General features: G+C 39.4%; 1 protein-coding gene across 1 annotated transcript in view; it reads right to left on the bottom strand.

The window, feature by feature from the left end:
- Ca10 (carbonic anhydrase 10) overlaps positions 1-27,576 on the bottom strand; it is a 505,400-nt gene that overhangs the window by 397,668 nt on the left and 80,156 nt on the right. The window contains exon 2 of the mRNA XM_060386982.1: positions 23,437-23,511. Coding sequence (XP_060242965.1) covers positions 23,437-23,511 — 75 coding nt within the window. The remainder of the gene's footprint in view (positions 1-23,436; positions 23,512-27,576) is intronic.

Genomic DNA, 27,576 nt, shown 5'->3' on the forward strand with positions numbered 1-27,576 from the left:
AGGGAGACCACCAAAAATGTTAAATATGTAGATAAACACAAAAGAAAATCTCCCTTATTTTCAAGTCTCTCTCCCCCCTTCTTTCCTCTCTTTCTCTGTCTCTCTCTCTCTAACATAGTTTCCTTATGTAGATGAAGCTGTCCTGAAACTTGTTATGTAGTGCAAGGATTACATTCATGAGCCACCAAGCCTGGGTTCATTCACTTTTAATTTCTTTGAAAGACAACTGGTAAGTTGTTGTGACAAATAAAAAGTATATCAAGATTTAGAGTACACACAGGAGTAAAAAGGTTTGCCGTCAATATCCCACAGCAAGGAAGAGGGAGATGAAACACACTTTTGCAAGTCTCACCAACAGCATAGCTTTAAAATTTCATCAAGGAAAAGGAATAACATTGAAAGACAGAGCACACAGATCAAGAATTATAACTGGAAGAGGATTCAACACTTGTCTTCCAATGAATGACATATGGTTAATGAGAAAACCTATTAATATATGGAATATTTCAGCAACACTTGCAACTAATGGGGGACAAGTGACACTTGACAAAAAACACCGCCCCAAAGAAGAGCAGAACACACACTCCTCAAGCACACAAGGCGCACTCTCTAAAGATGGCATTCTGAGAACAAAGCCAGCCAAACTAAGTTCTAATGGATTAATGATACACAAAGGAGAACTTTCACTCAGTCAGAAGTGCACTAGAAATCAGCAACAGCAATACACCTGGAACTTTTCAAATTATTTTGAACTTTAACAGCATTTTTCTGATAATCCAACAAGGTAAAGGCGGGTTAAAAACAAGGAAACAAAGAACTAGATTGAATGACACTTACATGACAACATATTAAAATTGGTGAGCTGCTAAGTTGGTAAACAGAGGGAAATGTGTGGTCTTGTGTTTTTCTATTTTAAAAGAGAAGGCTGTAAAGGTTTTTGGATTCTACTTGATACAAGTTTATCCCAAAAGGAAAAGAGAGAGAGAGAGACCCTAATAAAGATGGAAAGTGCTGAGATTGTAGCTCAGGGAGAGGGCACACAATTAGTGTATATGAGGTCCTGGTTTTCAACCCATAACTATCCCTCCAAAAACTAAAGGAGAAATTAAGAGGAACCAATGACATAGAAAACAGAAAGAAATAAATCAATGATTCCAAGAATTGGTAATGTGAGAAAGAAACAGAATTGATAAACCTCTAGCTGGAGTGCAGTGAGAGACAGATAGTCAAATGACAGGGAGGGAAAAAAAAGAAAGAAATTATACTCGCAATTGTATGAAGAGAAGATGAGTCTTTAGATACTATAAATGTAAAGAAATACAGTGAATAAAATTCCTTAAAATTTCCTCTCTTATTTTTCTTTTCATTTTGTGTTTGTGAGAATGTGAATGACTTTCTTTGGTGTGAATAAATTTAACAGCTTTGTACGAAAGCCAAATCCATTCAACCAAATCGATGCAAATACATTCAACCAAAGTTTGCCATAGATAAAATAAATTTATTAATCAGGTATCCATTCAAGAAATCGAATTCGTTGTTAACAATCTCCCTAAGGAAATTATCTGTGCCTATGTTATGGTTTGAATGTGAAATGTCCCTTATAGAACCATATTTGGGAAAATGATGAAACACTGAGGAGGTGGAGCCTTACTGCAGGAAGTGTGTCACTAGGAACAGGCCTTGGGGATTTATAAATTCCTGGTCTGGTCCCATTTACTGTGTTCTAGACTGTCAGTCCAGTCTCATGCCATGTCCTTCCTGCCCTGATGAACTCTGTCCCTCTGAAGTTGTAAGACAATGATAAACTCTTTCTCCTCCAAGCTGCTTTTTGTCAGGGTGTTTTATAATAGCAACAGAACAGTATCTATACAGCCTGGGTGGCTTTTCTAATGAGTATCTATTTTCTCTCCCATAAAGAAGAAGAGAGTGGAGAATTCCTCTCTTCAGTCTATAGTCTAAACTCAGCATCTCCTGATAGCAAAAGGAGACATAAGACATCAGGCATAAGACCATATGCCTCTTAAACATAAATATTAGAGCTCTTAACAAGATATCAACAACTACAATAAACAATAGCTTAAAAACAGAATTTTCTGATCAAAAGTTTATGCCAGAAATACAAGTTAGTTCAACACCTAAAATTCAACCACTATAATTCATCACATGAATAGACTCGAGATAAATTACCATGCCATCCTCTTAACAGATGCAACAATCCCTCTCAGTAATTAATCAAGACAGGTGAATGCATACCCCACATGCGAAACTGTGTGTATAAATATTCACAGTAGCTTCATTTCAGATAGGCAAAATTAGTTCAGAATAAATCAGCAATTCAAGCATCCATCTGTAAGTAACTACAGTGTAGGTCTGTCTAGTCACTGTAGGGTTACATAAAGCAATAACCTGCCCATACAATCAACAACGTGGTACCAGCGAGCTTTAAAGAAATAGTGCTAAAGGGAAAATGCCTCCAATACTATATGCATCTGGTCTTACAGATATAAATCTGGAGGAAATGCAAATCATATTGACAGAAAAGAGACTAGTGGTTTTCTTTATATTTTATTTTTTTAATTTATTACAATTTATTCACTTTGTATCCCAGCTGTAGCCCCCTCCCTTGAACCCCTCCAATCCTGCTCTACCTCTCTCTTCTCCCGTGCTCCTCCCCCAGTCCATGATGGGGAGTTCCTCCTACCCTTCCATCTGACCCTAGTCTATTAGGTCTCATCAGGGCTATCTGCATTGTCTTCCTCTGGGGCCTGGTAAGGCTGCTTACCCAGCTCAGGGGGAAGTGTAGACTAGTGACTTTCAAAGGTCAGGAGGTGGGACCATTTCTTCAACTACAACTGGGTTCAGGAAAACTTGGAAATTTTTCTTGATGAAAATTAAATATAAATAAAAACACCTTATAAGATTCTGAGAGTTTTACATGCTATATTTTGTATAGGTTCAATACAAGCTCTCAGCCATTTCTCCTTTCTAAAACTTTAGTTTAAAATCCATATTTTAATAATATTTTCATGGCATCTTAACTATTAAAATATGCAGAAATGTCCAAATAAGGAAAATTGTCCCATCATTTAGAAAAGAACACATTTTATATTTTGCAGTTTTCCTCCCAAGGTTTTGCTCATATAGTTATGAGAACATATAAAAGAAAATTGAATCTTACTGTACATTTGATTTAATATCTTGCCTTTATTACTAAAACTATAAAGTTAAAATATATAGTGTTTATTTTTCTGGTCAAATAACTCAGACTATCTTGGCTTACAAGTATTATAACCATCTAGTTCAAAATTCTCTTTCCAACTTAATAAACTTCAGTTGTGAAACGTGGGTTTTTTTGATCTGTGTTTAAGGGCCGGGTAAAGTGCATGTGTATTACATGTCTATGGTGTGTGCATGCATGCTTGTATGTATAGGGTTTCCCATCCATGCTGGCATGAATGGAGGACAGAGGTTGGCATCTAGTGTCTTTATAGCTTTCCACTTTATTTACTTGTTTACTCATTTATCTAGTGGTTGCATTTTTGCATGTGGGGGAACCACAGGGCCTTTCCTTGCTGAGTCATCTTGATGTCCATCTCCACTGTCCTGTCTTTATCCCCCACCCCCCATGCTGTGCAAAACTGTTTACATGGTTATCACTGTGCCAAGCCACTTAGATGGGTACTGGCATTTCAGCTCAGATCATCATGCCTGAAAGGCAAGCTTTTTTACAGTCCAAACCCTAGCCCAGAAAATGTGTTTTATGGTGAATAAAAAACATCAGTAAAATAAAAGACTGAAAAGGTTCTATCCGTTCCTATTTAGATCAAAGCAAGTGAAATTTCAGACCACAGTTCTCACATATAAGCTGATAATTCTTCCCAATATCACTGAACATTAAAAAAAAATAGTAGAGAGTTTTCCTAGAGTGAATTGGATATTATATTATTCAGTCAGTAAGATCTAGTATGCATTTACACTTTTTTTTTTCTGGGCATCTTTTTATTATCATTATAGACCAGTGGACCAATTAGAAACAAACTCCCCAAACCAAGAAAAATAAATATGTCCCAATAAAACCCGAGATTTAGCTCTGCAAAAGACAAATTGTATTAACAATTATTATACATATGGACACACCCTGGTGACATCTTTCCAGGATAAAGATAATATCTTAAGTAAGCTAATTTTAAAAAGTAAATATAAAATATTATCTTACAATTAATTTGGGGTTAATATTTATTTTTAAAAGGATCATATTTCTTATCTTTGAACTGATTGTAGAGTGATGCTAAAAATATAAAAGATGGTTATTTTGAAGGTAGACAAACTATAATTTAAGCATAAGGTCAAGCAAAAAGTTCTTATTGGTTACTCAACAGTTCAGAAATTTGATCTCCCATATACACTTTTTGCAAAAAAACAAAAAACAAAAAACAGTAATAACAATAACACCTTAAAAACAGCAAAACTTAACTTTGGATGTTAGAGTTTTTTAAAGTAGGTTCAAGTGTGTACTACAAAAAGTCAGGAAGAATAGAAATTATCAAGGAAACAAAACAAAACAAAAAAATAGATGTTAGTAAAACAGCTGAGTGACAAACCTAGAAACCCATTAGTCTGCAGAGGGACAGAGAACGTAAAGATTCCTCCAAGAAAATAGAGCTGCCAACACAAAATGCATGATTAGAAAGAAAGAGTATAAACAAACCACAGTACTGATTACTGATATCTCACAGGGCCACATATTAGAAAAAGCGATATAGTAGAATAATCCCTTACACATGTAGCTTTATACCTATGAAGTGAAGGCATATTTTCTCCTGAACTAACCATAGAAAAAGATAATTTTTTTCTTCAGGAGAAACAAATATAAGAAATATGTTTTCTAAATATAAAATAATTTAAAGATAACGTGCTTCTGGGCCATCAGTGAGGCACTGGTGTATTCTGGAAGCGAAAAACCGAGTCTTCAAGAGAAAGACAGACAGTGTCACAGATACACCTCAGCAAGGCTTGCCTTGGCCTTCCCCTGTGAAACTGAGGGGTTCCAGTCGGACACAGAGCAATCCACAAGTTTGGAACACAGAGTTGTAACTGGAAAGCCCCTGAAACTAGTGTAGGAGGTTTTGCAATCCTATAAAGTAAGTGAGCACAGGCTGTCAGAAGTATTGTGGAGTCAAAGGAAGAAGCGCTGGAAAACATTATTTTTAAATTATTTATTATTTATTTTCATGCACTGGTGTTCTGCATGTATGTCTGTGTGGGGGTGTTGAATCCCCTGCAACTGGAGTTACAGACAGTTTGAGCTGCCATGTGGGTGCTGGGAATTGAACCCAAGTCCTCTGGAAGAGCAGCCAGTGCTCTTAACCACTGAGTCATATCTCCAGCCTCCCCCAACTCCCCCTTTTTTTAATGAGATGAGATGTGGGAGAACAGACTCTGCAGATAGCAAAGGGGCCCTCAATTCTAGAGATGATAGGTCTGGAGATGTGCACTGTTTTAGGAAGGAGAAAGAAGTGCCCAGAAGAAGCATCCCAGATGACTGAAGTCTGGCTGAGATAGGCCCAAAGGCTGACACCACTTCCTAGTGACTGTGAAAAAAGCATCAGTCAGCATGAGTGTGGGAGGGTCTCTGTAATAGGCTGCTGAATCCACTGGTTGTATGTCCAGTAAGTACAGCTGTGTCGTAACTTAGGTCTGTTTTCAGGTTTCTGAGATGCTCTTGCACTGATTTCCATAGTAGCTGAACAAGTTTTACAACCTCAGCAACAGAGGCTAAGAGCCCCCCATTCCCCATGCCATCAACAGCATTTGTTGATGGCAGCCCTGACAGTGGAATCGCAATTGATTTGACTTTATCTGCACAGCTAATGACTATGAGTAGTTTTAAAATTATTTATTGCCCAGGTGTATTTCTCCTTTTGAGGACCTTTTGCTCGGATTATTATCCATTTACAGATTAGCAGGGCTTATTAGGGGGGGAGGGTGTCTGTAGTTCCTTTTATACTAGATATTAACCCCTAAATTAGAGCTGGCAATGGTAGTCTTCCACCCCATAAGGCTGTCTTCCCATTCTATTATTGATGGCTTGTTTTGCTATGAGAGAAGTTTTCTTTCCGTGCACTCTCATTTGTCAATTCTTGGGGTTCATCCCTGTACTACTGGGGTTTGTTTCAGAAATCCATTGCCTATACTTACGTTCTAAAGTGTTTCCTCTCTGTTTAACTTTAGAAGTTTATGTATTACGGATTTTAAGGGCTTTGATCCAGCTTATTTATCTATCTACATATTTTCCCCCTTCTTTGAACAATGTCATATATGTATTCAGTATATCCTGATCATATCCAATATTCACTTCCTCCATCATCCCTTACATCTCCCCCACAGAACATCTCCATCTGAACTTCGTGTGTTTTTCTTCATTTCTACTCTTTTCTCCCTATAATTTACTGAGTCCAATCAGTGCTGACCCTGTAGGAATGGTTGTGGGGCTAACCACTGGGCAATAGGGAACCTACCAGTGCCCACATCCTCAGGGGAACATGACTGTTTTCCCTCAGCCAACCCTCAAGTGTGGATGGCTCCTCAGCTAAGGATGGAGCCTAGACGGTCCTTCTCCTAGCCGTGCTGCAGTTAACACTTACTTGCAGTTAAAATTTGCAGATCGAACAAACTCTTGTTCAAGGTGAGAAATTTCTAACTATTTAATTTTTTTTTGTAGGAGAATATCTAGGTTTGCCAGCACTTATTTGTTGAAAAGGGAGTCCTCCCCCCCTGCACTATGTTTTTGAGACTTGGGTTACAAATCAGGAGTCCATAGCTGTTTTTATTTATCACCACTTGCTCTATTACACCCACTATTCTACACCTCCATTTTGGTGCCAGTATCACACTATCTTTATCACAGTGGCTCTTTAGTACGGTTTGAAAGAAAGGAACGTGATGCCTCAGGCTTGCTCCTTCTGCGTAGAATTGTTTTGCCTATCCATGATTCTTTGTGTTTCCACATGAAATTTAGAGCTGTTTTGTACAGTTCTGTGAAGATCGCCATTGGAATTTTTATGGTGATTGCACTGACTGTGTAGATAGCTTTTATGTAGATGAAGGGCTGATGAAAGCATTGTACATATATACAAAGAAAAATGAAATTTGCCAGAAAGTGGATTGAATTGGAAAACATATTCAGCAAGGTAAAACATGCTGTTTGTTCTTTCTCACATTGGATCCTTGCCTCTAAACTGTTCAGTATGCATATCCAGGTGAGAGTAGCATGGCTAAATCCCAGGAAACTACAAAAAGGTCCATGAGACTGGAAATAAAGAGATGTTACATAGCCATAGGAGGTATGAAAGGCAGTGGAACAAATTGGAAAGAGGCAAAACTGAAGTTGAAAAGGTGCAATATAGAAAAGAGGGCAAGGGTAAAACTAGACTGGAGAAACTATTGATAGCAATAAAAAGGAGCTAAAATCCATATGCAATAAGATATTTTCTAAGCTGATTTAAAAAAAAATGCAGTGAAGGGCAAAGGTTTGACACTAGACCGGAACTAGAGACCCAGTTCTTTCCAGGGAGGGAGACGAGTGCTGGCAGAATAATTCCAATACGGTATGTAAAAGCTATCACAATCGGCAGGGGCCTTAGAGTAGGTTGGTGAGGAGAACGCAGCCTCCAACACCAGCCATTGTTACACGGTTGTGACAAGGCAAGCCAAGCGAGATTGAGAAAGGAAGTGAGCTTACTCATACTGTCAAATGTCCAAGTAGGAACCTCCCACATTGGAAAGTTGATGCACAGAAGCCATTTTGCACAGCTTGCCTTTTTTGAGAATGTTACAGAATGCTAGATTACAGAGTACACAAGCATTGTCCCGGTGTGCTTTTGTGAAGGGAGTAAGATTCCTGGCTGGGTCGTGCTGACTTTGATTATCTTTCACCTGACATCAAGGCAAGCCTGAGGTTAAGGCATCCTGCCTGGTGCTCTGTAAACAATCACATTATCGCACAACCACTCACTGGGCACTATTTACTACCACAGGACCACAGTGCAGTTCAGCGAAGCTATGCCTGTGGCTTGGGGAGGCAACTTGGGTATGCCTTTCAAACGGGCTCTGCAAAGAGGGGGCTGATAGATTTTTACGTCGCTGGGAAGCCAGGGCTTTGGGGACCACACCATGGTTATGAACCCATTTAACTTGATTTACAGAAATTAAGAACATTTATTCCATGGTCATTAAGCAGCCACAGTTCTGCTTTTGGGTTTTCAGTAAAGGGAAAGGTACTGAGCTCAAAGCTGAGTATAATGCCACACCTGAAATATTTGACTTCAGAATATAGACTTCAAATGTACTCCCTCTAAGCAACATGATTATTTTCTGCAGTAACTACACAATAGGCACTCACAATGGAATAATCTTTGTTCTTGATCCATCCTTAGTTTCAGAGCAATTTAAGAAGACTTAACTATTTAAGGTATTATTCGCAATAAAATATTCTTTGGGCGAATTGAAAGCTGCCAAGGGAAAAATATACATTGCTTTGTGTTTTTACGATAGAAAGACAACCAAAACTCCAAAGAGTTGCATAAGAATGATATGACTGAAAAAATAAAAACATTCTCATTCTTTGTGTTTATAACTATAATAATATTTTCGTTTGGTTTGAATCAAACAATTTACATTCTAAAATACAGAGGACTAGGGGTGTGGAAATGAAAGCTGCTCTCCAGCCAGCCACTAAAACGAAAGCTTTAGGTCCAGGTAGCTGCGTCTATGTGTTGGAGACTCATTGGTAACTGAGGGTTCCTCCAATTTGCTTCCAAAACCTAAACATGACTACTTAAGGAATAAACAACAAAAGCATGCTAATTAAAGATTATACATATATTACTCAAACTCAGCAGGATATACAGCAACTGCTTAGAATTTAGAACAACAAAAGACTTAGAGAGAGGAGGGGATTTTTTTTTCCACTGGAATGTTTAGAATTACCAGTCCCTAAGGATACCAAAATATGAGTCAAACCTTAATTAAGCCTCATTATTTTGACGCAGTTTTGTACAGACTGCAAACCCCTAATACGTATAGCCAGCAAGGACCACTATTAACTGTGCCTCTCTTGATGTACCAGAGCCTATAAGCCCCAAAGTTCCAGAAGTGCATCTCAAGGAGTTGATTAGCTAGGAGTTGATCATCAGGAAAGAAGTACATCTGAGAAGAACAGATGTGAAAGATTGTTGCTTTTTTTTAAATTTTTTTTTTATTGCTGTGACAAAATGCTTGTTCAGAGTGATGGAAGGAAGGCTTTATGTTGGCTCCCAGTTTGAGGACATGTCCAGCATGGCAAAGAAGGCAACAGAGGGTAGGTGCTTGAGGCAGGTGGTCACATGACATTCACAGCCAGGAAGCAGAGGGCAGTGAAGGCTGGTGCTCAGCTGCCATTCTCATTTTCATTCAGTCTAGGACCCACGCCTACGGGATGGTGCTGCCCACCCTGGGAGTGCGCCTTTGCACCTCGGTGAACTCAGTCTAGAAACTGTCTCACAAACATGACCAGAGGTGTGTCTTCCAGGTGATCTCTTGGTCCTGTCAAGTTGACCATCATTGTTAACCATCACAACCACCACGCTGGAGTCCTCCTCATTGGAAGGTAGGCCTCACCCTAAACAAACTGTGTGCTAACGTGAGCATACAGATGCATATCCTTACACTCACTGAAGTTGTATCTCTAGCTGCAGTGCATCTTGAGGATGCGTGTTTAAGAAGCTTTCTGGATTAGAAAGATATTTTAGGAACTCAATATAGTGGTAAACCTGAGCAAGACTCTTCTCTTTCTATGTTCAATTGCTATGGCTTAGACACATAGTTCAATTTAAGAGTCCAATATGCTGTCTTACCTGGCTCTGAAGCAAGGAATAAGACCCATCATAATGGGGTGATAGGCAGAAATGCTTCCTACTTGCAGGGAGGTTATCATCAGGTATTCAGGGGTAGTTTAGATTCTATTAAGTTTCATATACCTGTATTGCTCATTTTCACCTTGTCTACCTGGCAATGCCTTGACATTGAAAAAGTCCTGTCTCAGGAGAATTTCTCAGCTGTGAAGACAGAATTAGTTGTTTTCTCCTTTATGTGCCCAGACGATCTCATCACATGTACTACCCACCACCCATACTTTATCAGGCTAAATCATATGTCTCTAAAGTCAAACGTGAACTCCTGAGATTAGAAGCTTCAGTTTATTCGAATCTGTATTCCCAGTGTCTAGAAAAAAAGTGTACAACATGTAACAGGCTCAGAGTACATTATGAACAATAGGCATCCATTTTATGGGGGATAAAACAATACTGAAACTATTTATAATTGAAGACCATTCAGTGTAGCATCACCTTTTCAGGCAGAGAAGAATGTGCCCATTAAGTTCTTGCTTCCTTTTAGAGATGAGAGATCAGAAATTGAGAGACAATTACATCATCGACTTCACTTCCAAACTCCCATATGCAAAACATAGAATTACCCTATAATAAAATCAATATTCTAATTCTTAACACAGCTGATATCGTCCAAGCTAATCATATATCCCCTTAGAAAACAGAAAACATTAGAGATAGAATGAACCTTTGAAAGCCATGCTGTTTAATAGCCTGATTTTAGATGTGAGGAAATCAAGATCCCGAGAGACTAAACTGACTTGCTTGTGGTTTTATGTTTGACAGTCAAGCCTGTCAGCACTTTCTAACAACCGTTGGCCTTTCTGTGATCTAAAGGAGGTATGGGGAGATAGAAAAGCAAGCAAATGGATGGATCACCTTGGGGAGAGCAAACACGTGTGCTTGCCAACCTGCTTCATGTTCAAAAAGATATGGTGGGTAAAACAAGAGCTGAGTTCTCGGTTACAGTGACCACTTCGACACACGTGCCATTTCTTTGACCACACACTATGCCATAGATTTTTTTTGTCTGTTTATTGTTAACTCCAGATGCTATCCTCAAAAGAAATTAAGACACAATTCCTCTCTTAAACAGCAAACATCACATATAGTTTTGAAGTAAAGAAAATGATTTCCTAAAGCTCTGCATCTGGCAGGGCTTTAGAGTAGTTAGATACTACAGACCAAGAAAGAACCCGTTTATAATGGCTAGCACCATTACTTGCCTCCTCTACCGCCATGGGTAGATCTTTCATTTCTCTAATATCTTGTATCTGTTCTTAAATGAGGATGTATGGATGAGATACAACCCATGAAGTGATGATATAGTGAAAATGATAGACTTCCTGTTTGAAAAAGCTACCATTCCTGCTTATTTGTAAGCAAAGCATCAAGCAAACTCAGTCTGAAGGATGTTCTATCAAGTGGCTATGCAGCACAGCACATGCAAAACTAACAGGAAGTAACAGTAAAGAAACACTGGAGACTTTCATCTCCCCTGAGGGAATAAGGACATCATGGCTATGCAAAGGGATACCCAAATTGGAACAAGGTCTAGAACAGGATACGTATTGCATATATTGGGACAGCGAAAACAATCTGTAAATCAGTGGATAGTCACATGCCCAAGTTGACAAAGGTATATATAAAAATGTAGGATAAAAGGGTACATTGAAATTCCCAGCATTATCTTTGTAACATTCCACGAGCCCCAAATTTTCCAAAATAAAATATTTTTTAAAGATGACAAATTTAAAGGGGTCCTCAAGTATAATAGATCACTTACCTGGAGATAAGAAGATATCTGCAAAATTTTAAGTGGATTAATCTGGCATAGTATGTATGTATGTATGTATGTATGTATGTGTGTGTGTATGTATGCATTTAGCCTGCTGTCTTGTTTGCTTCTTAAATAGAAAATAAAGGGAACAAAACTATATTCCATGGAAGAAGGAGGATCTTAATCACATTGAGACGGTCTGGGTGGGAGGGAGCAGTGTTTTGTATAGTGTACTACTCTTCAGAGCTGCTTCAACTACTACAAACTTAGTTGACAACGTCACTTTTCTTCTCATCTGGAAAAAAGAATTGTAATAGTGCAAACGTGGTGTAGGTTGAAAGAAGAAAGTGGCAATTGTAAAAATACACACACATGCTGTGTGATATATCTAAAGATAGAATAATTGTCTTCCCAAAGTATCTCCTGTCTAGTTCCCAAAACTTTGAATGTATTACAGCAGATGGCAAAAGAGACATCAAAGGCATGAAGGCATGATTAGATTAAGATCTTGTGATTCATAGATTGTTCCAAGGTTGCACAGTGGAGCTATGTACATACATGGACTGGATACAATTATAATAGTTTAATTTTTAAGATTTGTTTTGAGCCAACACCTCACTACATAGTTCACTTAATTTTGAACTTAGTCTCATCCTGCCTCAGTGCCCTGAGTCCTAGGGTTACAGGTATATGCCACCATGCCTAGCAAGAGTTCACATGGGAGAGGCAGGAGTTTCAGAGTCCAAGAGGATGACATGATGATAGGAGCAGAGGCTAGAGCCATAGGTTGAAAGAAGGGGATGCAGGGAACTAAAATAAGGTGGGAACAGATATTGCTTTCCTTCCTTTACTAGTTTTCTTTGTCAAATAGTCTTTAGTAAAAGAAAGGAAAGCAATATCATTTCTACAGGATGTTAATTCCCAGTTCAAGATTTGAAGATACTGTTTTAGAAGAATGTCCTCTACTTAACTTTCAAATGCTACACTGTGATCAATATGAACTTTGTTTTTCTTTTTGAGACACTCATATATGAATATAATCCACCTTGATCAAATCCACCTTTACTCCCCCAATGTCTCCTGAGTCAGTATAAAGCCCCCTCTCAAATTCATGTTCTTTGTGTGTGTGTGTGTCTGTGTGTGTGTGTGTGTGTGTGTTTGTATGTTTTTCAGTGAGTACAGTTATTGTTGCTTATATGCATGGGTACAGGGCTGGTTACTGGGGATGTTAGCAATATATCAGGGGGCCATTTTTGAAAAGAAAAAAAAAAACTGATCTTCCTGTGCTCAGAAATTGTCAAGTACCAACAACTCCTTGACTAAGGGTGGGGCCTGTGAGGCCCTTCCCACCTATGCTGAAATATTGACTGGGATGGTCTTGGGCAGGGGGGGCAACTATAGCCATTGAGAGTTAATGGGTACAATAACTCTGTTATTTCAGAAGATACTATTTTATAGCAGTATTGCAAGATGGATGGTCACTTCACAGTCAACTATGCTGGGCATTTTAGAAGCCGACATTGTGGTCCTCTACACAAAGAAATGAGAGCCATTTCTGTATGGCTAAATGCTTAGGTGGTTCCAGGAGTCCGTTTCAGTATGAATGGAAGGTTTTGATATGTTGGAATTTCATGCTTCCTATTAGTATATGTAGCAAAAATAAATTTTACAGATGTGAGTAGCATTTGCCATCAACTGACTGTGAGTTACTCCAAGGGAACATTATTGTGAATGGGTTTGATCTTCGATGAAGGAGAGCGCAGGACTTCCCAAAGTTCACAGGCAGAGATTCAAAGGGAGAGCGCTACCTTCTTGCTACCTTTGAAGCAGCAATCAATAGGAAGGAGCAACTCTCCAGAGCCTAAGCCCTCAGTGCTAGAAAGAAAGTAAACTCTTCCAAGGCCTTTATGAGCATCACTTTAGAAGAGCATCAGCCAGACTGGTGCCTTCGACAGAGCCATCCTCATAGAGGCCCCAGCCAAGCCAGACTCAGATTCTAACCCAAGGAATCTGTGAGATAGTAAATATGCATTCATTAAGTAAGTGGGTGATTTTTAACATAGCAACAGAACATTGTGGGTTCTGTTTACTAAAGGAGGAATTATGACGGATTATGAGTGACCCAGGAGGCCATTCTAGATCAGCAAGAACCTTGTCCTCTAGTTTGTTTTCCTGATTAGGGTTGTTGAGAAAAGAGCTATTTGTATCACTAGTGCCAAGCCTGAGACTTTTTAAACAAAGGGAACAGGCCCTTTGTGAAGCACAGCTAATTAGACGTCAGCGTGCAACCACAGGTGGTTGGAGATAATTACATTCATCTAATAGCCTCGAGATTTAAAGACTACCCAGCAAGGAAATGCTGGAAAATAGTGTTCTGGGAGAGTTTACTGTCCAAGATGAGCCATTTATAGTTGATTTTAGAGAAAGCAATGTAGGATGGCTTAGTGAGCTAATTAAATCTCTTAGCTTCTGTCCTGATCATAAATACCAACAACAGTGACAGGTTCTTCCGTTGATCATCCTGATGCCCAAGGACTCCGTTTCATGATCTTGTGATGATTTCCATATCTCTGGGGAGAAGTAATGGCTCATAACTGTTACTTTCCCCCCAGTTACTCCGAAGACTTCTATTCATACATTAAGTATGCTGCTGTAAGCCTGTCCATGAGTCACTGCCTGCCCATATCCACTATCAAAACATGTGGCCTCTGTCATTTTTCACTTGCCACAATGATCTTTGTCCTATTTCTCATGCATATCTTGCCCTCCTTGCCATCTAACAGGCTTTCTTTTTTTTCTGTCTAGAATGATTCTCTAAGTCCGTTTACTAGACTGGTGGCATCCTTGCTAACCTCTGGTACTAGCTTCCTGTGGTTTTGCAGGCAGGCATTCCCTACAAATCTCCAGACTATATCTATCACACCTTAAAACATACACTGTTGGGCCATGTCGGTGGCTCCTCAGGTGAAGTGCTCACCATGAAGGCCTGATGACAACACTTTGATCCCCAGAACACACATAAAAGTGTAAGTCAAGAGCTGAGTCCACAGATTTGTTTGTTGATTTCAATACAAGGGCAGTGGCACACACATACCTGCACACGTACTCCGTATACACATAATAACCCTGAAAAAACAGTGATTTCACTTTATTATTCACAGGAGCTTGTACCACAATATATATTTACTAGTTATTATTATTATTATTATTTTATTATTATTAATTTTCATTATATTAGTCACTTCAAGGGATGAGGAACATCTATCTAGACAGTCAAACCTTTCTTTTTTATCTTTTTCTTTCTTATGTGTCTGTTCTTAACCCAGGGCAATATAGCAGGTGTCTAGTGCCTGTTGTAGAGAAGGCCTATGCTGTATCCTGGTGGTGCAAGTGATGAGAGGACTCTACCCCTAAAAGCCAGGCTATCCTTGGAATCTTCACTGTCTCTGTCTTAGCTCACGTCTCTTTTTACTTGAAGTCTACAATACTATCAACTCCTTCCTTGGTTCTTCAGGGCCTACAGGGTCCAGAGTTTCAATTGGTACATCACTTCACTAAAAGACACCCATTGCTCTCTGGTCTGAATGCCCAGAGCTATTCTTGCTCCAAGGAGCCACTCACCTTTCCAGGCTTTCAAGATTTTGGCTATCTTCTTTTAAATATTTTTTTTAATTTATTACAATTTATTCACTTTGTATCCCAACTGTAGCTCCCACCCTCGTCCCCTCCCAAGCCTGCCTTCCATCCCTCCCTCATCTCCTCCCATACCCCTCCCCCATTCCTTTTATGGGGAGGACCTCCTTCCCTCTCATCTGACCCTAGCCTATCAGGTCTCATCAGGACTGTCTTTCATAGTCTTCCTTTGTGGCCTGGTAAGCCTGCCCCCAACTCAGGGGGATGTGATCAAAGAGCCAGTCACTGAGTTCATGTCAGAGACAGACCCTATTCCCCTTACTAGGGTGTCCATTTGGAGACTGAGCTGCCACGGACTATATCTGTGCAGGGGTTCTAGATTACAGGGGTTTTAGACCATTCATCTCAATGAATAGTCTTTGGTTGGAGTATCAGTCTTGGAATGGTAAATACTCACTTAAAAGTGGATATTAGACATATAATATAGGATAATCATACTAAAATCTGTACACCTAAAGAAGCAAAGTAAGAAGGAGGACCCTGGGTAAGATGTTCAATCCTGATTCAGAAAGGCAAACGGGAGAGACATCAAAAGAAGGTGAAAACAAGGAACAAGACAGGAGACTACCACAGAGGGTCTCTGAAAGATTCTACCCAGCAGGGTATTAAAGCAGATGCTGAGACTCATAGCCAAACTTTGGGCAGAGTAGAGGGACTCTTATGAAAGAAGGGGGAGATGGAAAGACCTGAAAGGGTCTGGAGCTCCAGAAGCAGAACAACAGAACCAAAAAAATCTGGGCTTTTGGCTATCTTGCTTCTTTTGCTGAAATACTTTTTCTCTTCCTTCCCAGTAGAGTGCTACCTATCCTCAGGGCAGTGTCCCTCTGGGGTGTCCTACTTGCCTTCTCAGACTTGGAAACTTCCAAATACTTTATGAGAGGAGTCTATTTATCTGTCTTTCTCCAACTGCCTCCAACGACTGAGGTCAGAGTAAGCTCTTTAGAATCATATTCCATGGCCAAATATAACTTTTTTCAAAGCAGGTCTAGGGAGAACATTCTGGATCATTGTGCTGAGGGAAGCAGGCCTAATGGCTTGGAGTGAGCCTTAGCAGGAGACAGACTCTAAGACTTGTTTTCACCTCCTCCACAGCTTTATAGAATTGGAAAAATACATAATCCATGGGTTGTGATTCACCGTTTCAGAAGGGAAGCAAGCCCAGATTCTTTCAGGCTGAAAAGAAGGAGACTTTCCTTGTGAACCTTAACTCATGATGCAGATATTGGGGTGTCCAGTGGCTGTATATTACTTTTAGCAAGTGACTCACCTACCACATTTCAAGCCTCAGAAGTTATGTCATTTCTTTATCCAATAACATTCCATAGTATAGTGTCTCGTCCAAAGGGAAGAGGTTCATTTTTGTAATGTAAGTAAAATGTGGATAAACAGTGTTTGGCACATATTCCAGAACTGTGTTAAAGACATGTGTGTATTTACACTAAATATATATATATATGTGATATATTTATAAGAGATATTTTATTATATAATAAGTGTAATTTAAATATTACTAAACAAACTTTCTGCTAAATTAACCTATCACTGTTTGTTTCATGTGTGTATTATATATATATTTTTTGTTTTTATTTATTTAATAGTTTCATATATTTACGCAATGAATGCCAGTCATTTTCCTTCCCCATTTCCCTCTCCATCTCCTCCCCTTCTCATTGGAGTACTTCTTTTCAACAAGTCCTTCTCCTGCTTTTATGTCTTCCTTTTGTGGGTGGCTCACTGAGTTTAACAAGACTCACATGCCTGAAGGTAGGTGGGAGGTTAGTGCATGGAGCCTGTGCAACTTATCTATGGCTGTGCCACTGAAGAAACTGGCATCCTCTCCCATAACAACTTTTAACTGCGAATAGTTTAAGTCCAACAACATTTTATCATGAGTGGTGGAGGGGTCCATAGTCATTATTTTATATTCTTTCTTCTTGAGAAGTTTGTCATCTGAACCACTAAGGCAAACTTGTTTCTGTCTACTGTCTTCAATGGAATGCAGTTGATTTCTACCTTAGCTCGTTTTCTGCAGCACCCCTTTGATTGGCCTTTCTTTTTCAGAAGTGGTGTCCAAAGCCCAATGCCATAAGCAAAAATACCTTATTATGACCCGTCCCAGCCAAGCATTCTGTTCTCTTCACTATTCTACTTAGGTGATTTTTTAGCAAGGCAGAATCCAGTGCTATTCAAAGACAATGTAGATTTCACTGTTCTTTGTCTGTATTGTCAGACATTCCTTCCACTCTCATCCTTCTCCCTCTTGAGTAATACTGAACACTGTCAAGCCTTTCAAGCTTCTTTCTCTCCTTCAGTCTTGGACACTTGAATCTAGAAAAATACTTTGAAGGGAAAGGGACAGAGTGCCCAACACAAGGTGCTTCAGTGAGCCAGAGGTTTATAAACTCACTGAACAAGATGAGTGGTGAGGTAGCTCCATGGTTAATTAAACCTAAGGTGGTCCCTAAAAAATAAAGGTTTGGGACAAGTGAGATGCCTCAGCAGGTAAAATTACTTAACATACAAACCTGACATTCTAAGCTCAGTCCCCAGACACTATAATGGAAACAGGGAACCAACTCTAAAATTTGTTCTTTGTCTGACATTAACTCAGTGGCTGGCTCTTTGATCACCTCCCCATGAGGGAGAGCAGCCTTACCAGGCCACAGAGGAAGGCAGTACAGACAGTCCTGATGAGACTTGATAGGCTAGGGTCAGATGGAAAGGGAGGAAGACCTCCCCTATCAGTGGACTTGGAAAGGGGCATGGGAGGAGAAGAGGGAGTGAAGCAGGGAGGAATTAAGAAGGAATGAGGAAGGGGGCTACAGGATACAAATTATCCTGGGATACAAAGTAAATAAACTGTAACAGAAAAATTGAAGAATTAACTTCTAGGAAAATGAGGTTCAATCCCCCATTCCAATTCTCTGATTGATTGCAGGCTTACTCTCCTCCTTGGATGGCTATAGTTGATGCAGCTCAAAAGACAACGGGACCTTTTTCTTTGTCCACTGTGCGGGCAATCCTTTACAAGCTTCTTTAAAACAAGCTAGGCAGAAAGGAGACGATATAACTGAGTTTCACTGTTTTCCAGTTCTAGAGCAACCTGATGGATAGGGTAATGGGGTGAGAGTCCATGATCTTATACATTTTAGACAATTAAAAGAATTGAAAACTGAGTGTGCTCACTATGGTCCTACAGTGCCTCTCACTCAAGCTCTGTTAGAACCCTTGTCTATTGAGGCCCCTCTGCTCAGGGGACTGGAAGCAATTAGCAATAGCATGTTTATCAGAAGGCGATCGTTTATTATGGAAGTCAGAATTTGCTGAGCAGTGTCAAGCAACAGCTAAACTCACTCAAGTTAGGGGAAAGAAAAAAAAAAACAGCTTCTCACTTTTTCCAGTAAGAAAGCTAATGCTTAATTCTGCTACAAAGCTCCTATGGTCATAAAAAATGGATTCAACAAATAGCAAGGTGTTTTGTCTGTCTGTTTTGAATGTGAAAGTTTACCATGTTCAGTATGTCTTGATTATAGATTATTGGTCATTGGGTTGGAACTATTCTAATCAACAAGTGGCATATCAATGTATGGCAGAATTTATAGTAACCTAGCAAGAATTTACATGGAAAGTAAAACTATAGAGCAGTTTTTCAGTTCTGTTCCTTAAAAACAAAGCAAAAGCAGTTCACAGATTCCTGATTAGACAGAACCCCTGCAGAGCAGCAATGCCTCCAGCAGGCTGCAGAAGAAAACAAAAATTAATACATACAAACCCCAGAGAGGCAGTTTCTTTAGATAGAGAAAAAAAGGTGGCTCTTCCACAAGGAAGCTTCTCAAAGTCAGACTTTGCAAGCCAAGGCACAAAGCAAAATGCCGTTAAGAAGGGCTTCTTTCCAGTCGGAAGGGGAAACATTTGTGGACCAAACTACTTCCCAGAGTGAGGAAGGGGTCAGGACAGGCAGAAAAAAAAATGTCTATCCCTGGAAGCAGGAGCCAGAGACAGACTGAGAAGCCTAAAGTGTCTGAACTGGTAAGGTCTGAAAGGGAAGCTGGGTCTAAGAAAGTAAAGTCCTTAGGGAAAGGTTTTGAGATTTTTTTAAAAGACAATTTTCTATGTTGAAAATGGAGGAAGCCACAATGACCTAGTGCTTCTGGGTACCATTTGAGTTTGTTTCTGTTTGTATATGCAAATAATTTTTTCGCTGATTATTTCAGTTTTCCATATCCTTTTTGGGAGAGATCAGGATAAGACAGACTTGGAGAAAGAAGACCCTGAGACTGGAACACGGCAGTGGTCCCGGACCCTATATTAATATGGGGAAGAGGGCATGTTTATGTTTTTCTGAAGGATGTAGAAGGAGCCATGTGGATCCCAGAAAGGCTGGTTCCATTTGCAGGTGATGTTCATAAGAAGGAGGATGTCCCTGCTGCTGACCATGGTAAATTCTGTCCTGATGGTGAACAGAGCTGTATTGGGCTTATGCTCCTGACCCACCTTTGTTTCATTCTGCTCCTGAGAGAAACTTTTTAGATACAATGTGACTGGACTTGATTGGTCTGGTAATCAGGACAGTTCTCGTGAATGAAAAAGAGGACTGACTACGGGACTTTGGTCTGATTCTGGGTTTCAGCGGACCTGTATTTGGAAGCTTTCCAGGCTTTGTTGTTTGGAAATGTTATACAAGACTCAAACTTTAATGTTTCTTGCCATCAATGTAAACTAATAAACTGTATTTCTAAGCTTTCAAATGGACAATAGGTTCTGGTTGTTCAACAGTCTCTTATTATGGTTCCTGTGAATGTTTCTCAGGCTTGGTATTCTGACAAGGGGTCATCTTTTAAGTCACTTTTATGAAGTGTTATAGGACTTGGCTTATTAAAGTTAAGGCTGATCTGCATAAGATTAAACTCCAGTGTCTACCCTAGTGGAGGTTGGTAGTCAAAGATGGGTAAGATCTCTCTGAAGAATATTCAACTCAAGACAGGGTAGGAATGAAGGAATTCATGTACCAATGACAGGTAAGAATATGTCTTTCACAAGAGAGAGCCTAAATCAGGCCCAGTCTTCTCTCCCATAGCTCTTAAGTTATGGTCAATTTTTTAAATATAAAAAAGGGAGACATGTGGAGAGTTGCTTGTTTGTCAAAAGCATGCTTTCACCCTGGCGGTTACCTGGAGACAAGGATAGGCAGGATGCTTTTGCCAAACTTCATTTCCTTTTGTTTGTTTGATGATCACACTAACAGGTGGTCAAGGTAAACAAGTTTGACCTCTGCAGGAACCCCTTCATTGTATCAAGGTGCTTTGCTCTATAAAAAGGGATTATTGGAATAAACCGGTGTGTGACAGTTCTACAGATCCCATGTGCAGTGTGTTGGTTTATTAATTTTTCTTTCAGTCCTCACTCCCCACTCAAGAACTGTTTGACTCTGCCAATGGGCTGTGGCTGCTGGTCAGCTATTAAAAGAAAGTGACCTAATGGAATAATGGAAGGAAGGATTTGGGAGGAGATAAATGATAGATAGATAGATAGATAGATAGATAGATAGATAGATAGATAATCAAAATATATGCTTTTTAGAGACCCATTTTAAAAGTTCTTTTCACCTAGAAATAACTTCAATATCAACATTGGGAAATTTCTGGCCAAATGTCTGTTAGCATACTCTAGCCATTATATAAATTAACTATTACAATGTTGCTGGCAAAAAAAAAAAGTAGGAAAGTAGGAAATCACCGTGGTTGTTGTAGATAGACATTAGCTGTGCGGAGGGTGAATAGTCAAACAGTCTCGGCTTTTCCTGCAAAGCAGAGCCTGTTGAGGGTGAGGGTAGTAGAAGGCAAATTGTGAACTGGTTAACAAGAAATTCTGATCCACACCACACAGCCAGAACCATGGTTATCAGTCCTATGACAGCACTGAATCCCTGGAGCCATGACTGTATGGCTATCTATCTTGACCTTTAGATGCTGAGTTTAGTTTGAGTAAGAGCTATGTGCCAGTTCCCTTCATGAGTCCCAAGCAAGGTGCTCTGCATTAGGAAAGTGTTGCATAAATGCCTCTGGCACCAAATTAGCCCTTCTCTTGTCACTGCTGTGGCCTTTATGTATTTCTCTTCCTCACAAGTTCTATAGCTACAACTTGATTGCAAACCAGGCTGAAAATGAAGAAAAGTAAAACTCCTCAGTCAGCATCAAAGCAAGAATAAAAATTCCTTTCCATGGTCCTAGAAGCATAAAACAAGCCAAACTAGGTGACAGTTTGAACTCACATAAAACGGATATTAAAAAACAAAAACAAATAGTATAAGGCAAAGAGGCAAAATGTTGCAGACATCAAACTTTGTTATCTAAGGATAAGGCAATCATCACAGGTGTGCTGTACAGAGGAAGGAGTGATTTAGAAATGAGGGACTCTCCTGAGTTAGTCTAATCCCAGACTCAGAGGTACAAAGAATATAATGACTAATATAACTTCTGAGCTATCATGAACATGGAAAACAGTCTCTTTTGACACAATATAAAGATTTTATATAATAGAGAGGGGTGTCCCTAACTATAAATATAAAATGACAGGTATCTATTCCTCTTTAAATAGACACAGTGCATGTAACTTGCATGGTTGTTATTAGAAATCTGGCAGCTTCCGGTGAATTAAATTCAGTTTCTGTGCACACTGGGCTAAAGAGCAATGTGCCATATGCCATGGTGTATTTATGAAGTTAGGAATGTTGATCTCTGAGGCTCTCTAGCAGCCAGGTGGCTTTTTCCTGAGTCACCCTCTGTCCTTTATCACAAGCGTCTTTCTCCAATGAAAACACTCCAGCAATACTTGTTGCTGTCCAATGACAGAAATGAAAATAGAAATGCTTAACGGGATTTTACAAGTTCCTTCTCTTTGTACAATATATATGAAAAACTCTACAGAAGAAATAGAAAAGTAAAACTGCGGAGCAGTCAAGAATGAACTGAATGACCTGGGACACTGAGCATTTTTTTTTTACCTGTCACCAAGTTCAGAACTCTAAGCTGGTTCTTTTGATCTTCTGTTCTGAGCACCAGGGACAAGTGGGGACCATACATTGGTGCTCTTGAGTGCTTCTTTTCTGTCTCTCTCGCATCTAGTAAGTTAAAAACACCGCAGGATATGTCACCCTCCCGTGCCTTTCTTCCTTTCAACTCATGCTCTCTCCTTTGCTTCTGTCCCTTCTGATGTCTTGCAGGATGGCCTATGTTTTTTACAGTTAATACCAGGTTATTAATTCTGTCTATTGTGTCAAGAATAGGACCATTATGAATGAGGGAAGTGGCAGAGATACTGCCCTCTGCTCTCCATCTCAAATAAAGTCACAGTGTGTTTCTGGCTAAAGCCTGCCTTTGGGTTCTTAGTCCACTGCCCCCATGCTGACAGTATCCACACATGACCTGTTATTTTTAGACTGTGTTTGGCCTGATCTGCTTTGTCTTGAGCATGGATGCTACTGCAATGAGATCAGTGACAGCATGCATGCCAGCAAGCTTCACTGCAGTGGTCAGTCTGTTTAGACTTCCCGTTTCATTAAAGTGGAGAACAGTTCTTCCTTGCTTAACCAAGTGTGGCCCACAGCTTCTGCTCCCAGTCTTCTATCCTCCTTCTCTCTGAAGGAGGCTCCTATTGATGGAAGAACCCTAGTTTGCAGCCTTACACAAGAGAACAATACCTTCTGTTTAAGTTGCTGCTCACACAACAAACCTTCTGCTGTTGTAATAATTTTCCAGTGATTAAGTTAGATTATGCTGCATTTCACCATGCATTCCAGGGCATGTCGTGAATGTGATGCTGTAGAAATAAGGTTGGCATCCATCCAAGTCCTGTTTTTGTTGTTGTTGTTACTTCACTAGTACATAGGTATGAGGTGCTGTGTGATAAGATGATGGATGGGTTTTAAGTGTTTTTACCTCCTTAAAAATGTTTAAGGAATACGATTCGTAATAAAAAAAAACAAAAACAAAAAAACAAACAAAAACTAGATAAAATAAATACGTGTAAAATAAATACCTGGAACAAAGCTTCCCTGGACCACCTCCTTGTATGCCCACCAGCCTTCATGGATTTTTGGTGAATTCTGTTGAGCTAAAGGAGAAACAAACAAAAAGATGGGTTAGGATACAGCACAGGAGCAATATTTGGGCTGTTAAGCAAAAATGTAAATATTCACAGCATCACCTTTTCCTACTTCAAAGCCACAATCCAAAGAATCTCCTGTTTTTTTTTTCCTTCCCATGTACCACTAGCGTGTAAATTTCTTGTCATGGTTATTTGAATATTTTAAATATTTTTTATTTAAAAAGTCTTTTCCTAAAATATATTTTAATTATATTCTATCCTGTTTCCAACTCTCCAAATTCTATAAACCTCTCTACCCATGCAAGTTAAAGTTCTCTCAAAAAAAAAAAGCAACAAGAAAAATAACAACAACAAACTTTTTCCCAAAACATCAGTGTATGTGCTTCCCAAAGCTGCACACTCACTTGAGGAGGATGACCCCTCTCAAGCACAGAAGGACCCATCTTCTTAGGTCAAGGGGACAGAAGTGGCTGTGCTTTCCTGCTAGAATCTCCTAACAAGCTTTCAAGGTGTTTGGATTTTTTTATGGCAGTAAAGAGACATTGATTGTTTATGGGCTTATTTAGCTGCTCTCTTCTTGACTTCTATACACAACCATATACACATGCATTGCAAAGACACACTTATGCACACATATACAACACACACACACACACCACTTGTTGGATTCATGTGTAAAACTGTTCTTGTTTTTATTAAATTATATTTGTATTTCAGTTCCCAATTATATTGAAGACTCAGGAAATGCAACCAAACTTGTAATTGGTTTTGAATAAAACAAGCATTAAACCTTTATTTATCATCTCACTTTTACCCAACTTCCATTTTCAAAAATCCCAATTCTGAGATGCATCATTTTGCATTCCAAAGACTGGCCACAGGGCATTCGGCTTGAAAACAAGGCTTTGTGTATACAAGGGACTTGCTAAGTTCCTCTAGGTTCCTGATGCATTCTTACTGGTTTTTCATGCCTATGAGACTGGAACCTTGCAGCTGGTAACACCATGTTACCAGAATAGTCATTGACATGAGACAAATAAAAGAGAAATCCAATCTGAAACCAACAGTGGGGTTGGAGACTTTAGAAACATTCAGAAGAGTGACAAAGAACTGATTTGAAGATCTGGAACCACATCAGCCACAAGTTGCTCGGCATAGGGAGCAGATGCTGCAGCATCTACTGGATTTCCTGGCTCTCTGGATCCCTGAGTGGTATAGAGTCCAGATGTTTCCTTTGCACTCAAAGTTCTTGAAAGCATGATCAGCTCCAGACACCAGATTTTGAAACCACTAAGTAAACTGTCAAGGAACATACCTCTATGCTATAGAAAAATGGGTAAAAATTCAGAAAGCCTTTTGATAACCCCTCCCCCCGAGAATTGGCATGTCTCCCTCTGCCTCAATATATTGAAGGTCATTGCCACAGGAGCAGAAAGCGATTCAAAAGGCTTAGTATTCCATGACATGAATATAGATGATACATAATACAGTTAGCCTGATGGCCTCTTTTTTTTTTTCTTTTTCTTTTTTGAAACACTTTATAACACTTAGCTGGGTGCAGATTAAATATAATTCACAGATAATATAACCTATCAAAACAGATCAAAACTAAACCTTGATGTTTTATTAAATGAAATTTGATTCGGACTCTTGCCGATCCTGCAGCCAGCCTGGAAAAGGCGAGCATTTCCACGAGCTTGAAAGCGTTGGACATGGACTTCTTCCATCAGCTTTGCGTCAGAGATAACTCAGGGAAGTTTTTCTCTGTCTCAGTCTTCTTGAAGCTCACACATGCTTTATCTTATCAGGACCGTTGCGAATTTAAATAAATAAATAAATAAATAAATAAATAAACAAACATAGCCTTTTTTCTTTACTCTGAGAGCCAGATGTTGGGTACCGTCTTAGATGTCTTTCATGATTTTGGGAAGGATCCATGGAAAGGATTCCGAAATTTGTGTTTTATGTACCATTTTGCCAAACTACTTTACACATTTCTTTGTAACTTATGTTTATCTGAATGGATGTATGACACCTCTATGCTTGACCGTGGAGGCTAGAAGAGGGCATCGGAACTTGTGGAGGTGGAGGTACAGGTGGCCGTGAGCTAGCTGATGTGTGAGCTGGGAACTGAACTCAGTGAGCACTCTTAACCACCAAGGCATGGCTCCACCCTCTAGCTGCAGTATAGTTTTGTTTTGTTTTAACAACAGCAAAAAAAAAAAAAAAAATTGTTGGAGATGATATGTTTTGATCATGTCTTTGTCCCTCCCCAATTCCTCCCAGGTCCCCCCACCTCCATACCAACTTTATGTTCTTTATCTCTATCTTTTTTTTTTTTTTAAATAGACATAAAAAGTGAAAATAAAAGCAAAATAGACAAAAAAAACAGGTAATGCAAAGAAAAACAAAATAAAAAACCACAGAGACAGACAACCGTACACAACTGTGTGATGGGTAGAGAGCAGGAGGCTTTGGGGCACTCAGTCCTAAAATCCCTCCCCTGGAGGCCTAGGGATGTATGAGGAAGAGAAGGTGGAAAGATTGTAAGAAGCAGAAGTCACAGATAACTCCAAGGGAGCAGCGTCTTCCAGATACGACAGGGCTGATGCACAAACAAAAACAAACAAAAGTCAACAACAAAAACAGTTCACAAAACAAAAACATAATTTAATTTTGCGTTGGCCAATGACTGAGTGTGGGGCCTGCCATGAACTCCACTTGACAAAACTAATTTCCCCTTTGTCAACAGGTATCAATTGCAAACAGTTTCTTGATTATGGGAGGGACCCTACGTCCACTTCCTCCTCTTGGTGCTGCAACCCTATCTGGCTTAAACCGTCTTGAGAATGTTGCAACCATTTCTGTCGATTCATATTTGCATCACACCTCTTATTTCTTGGGAGTGATCCATAATTCCACTCTATTACAACCGTTTCACCTTCTCTTCCCCATAGATCCTTGAGCCTTTCGGGGAGGGATTTGATGCAGACACCTCATTTGGGGCTGAGTGCCCCAAAGTCCCTCTCTCTCTGCACATTACCAAGTTGTGTGTGTCTGTTTTGATTCCCATCAACTGCAAGAAGAAACTTCTCTTATGACAGTTGGCTAAGGTACTGAGGTGAGCCTCCATCATCTGCACATATTTCAAAAGTTCAACATTAAACTTTATGGCATAATCAGGAAATTAAAGATTTATCATACAACTGTTTCAGTTTGTAGAAGCTTGCACATAATATTCTATAAAGCAGTGATTAGGAAACTAGTTCTTATTAGGAAGACATGTCTCGATGCCTATTTGGGTAGGGCTCAAGAGCCAAGAATGGTTTTGCATTTTTAAATGGTTGAAAAAAAGTTAACAATAGCAATTACTTTGTGATGTGAAAATTATATAAAATTTAAACTTCAGTGTTCACAAATCATTTTGGCTTCTCACTGAGTTCATTTGCTTATACATTACCCACCAGTTCCTTTCTTTGGCAGTAACATGTCTGAAAAAGCTGTAAGAGAAGCCATTTGGCTCATCCGCCCTAAAAAAAAAATGTTTCCTCTATTATCCCTTATTTAAAAAAGAAAGATGTGGCTGTTAATTTACACACATAAAATTCAAAAAAAGAAAACCATATATAATGAATGTAACATTTTAATTACAATTACAATTCCCCAAGAAAATTACAGCAATCACAGTTTTTAATAAAATACTGTATGTTTCCACATGTACACAGTTGAGAATGACACACTTGAACATAAAGTGAAGAAACTGGATGCTGGACCAAAACATGTACAAATAATGTAGTGTTGTGTGGGAGCCTTCAGAATCATGGCCTCACCGAAAGAGGTGATTCTCCAAAACAATGAAGAAGGCATCTTGTCTTTATTTATGGAGTGTTTGTATTGGTAAAGAATAGCAGTTAGTAAAAGTCTGTCAAGGATTGTTTGTGTTTACATGCAAAGTGGAGCCTGTGGTTTCAGAGAAATAAAACATTTTCCCACTCACTTAAATGTCTGCTGGGACATGGGATCATTTATCATTCTTTGGAACTGTCTAATGTACTCGAGAGCTCACGGTGT

The sequence above is a fragment of the Meriones unguiculatus genome, chromosome 7 (assembly GCF_030254825.1).
Source record: "Meriones unguiculatus strain TT.TT164.6M chromosome 7, Bangor_MerUng_6.1, whole genome shotgun sequence".
In the NCBI taxonomy this organism is placed as follows: domain Eukaryota; kingdom Metazoa; phylum Chordata; class Mammalia; order Rodentia; family Muridae; genus Meriones; species Meriones unguiculatus.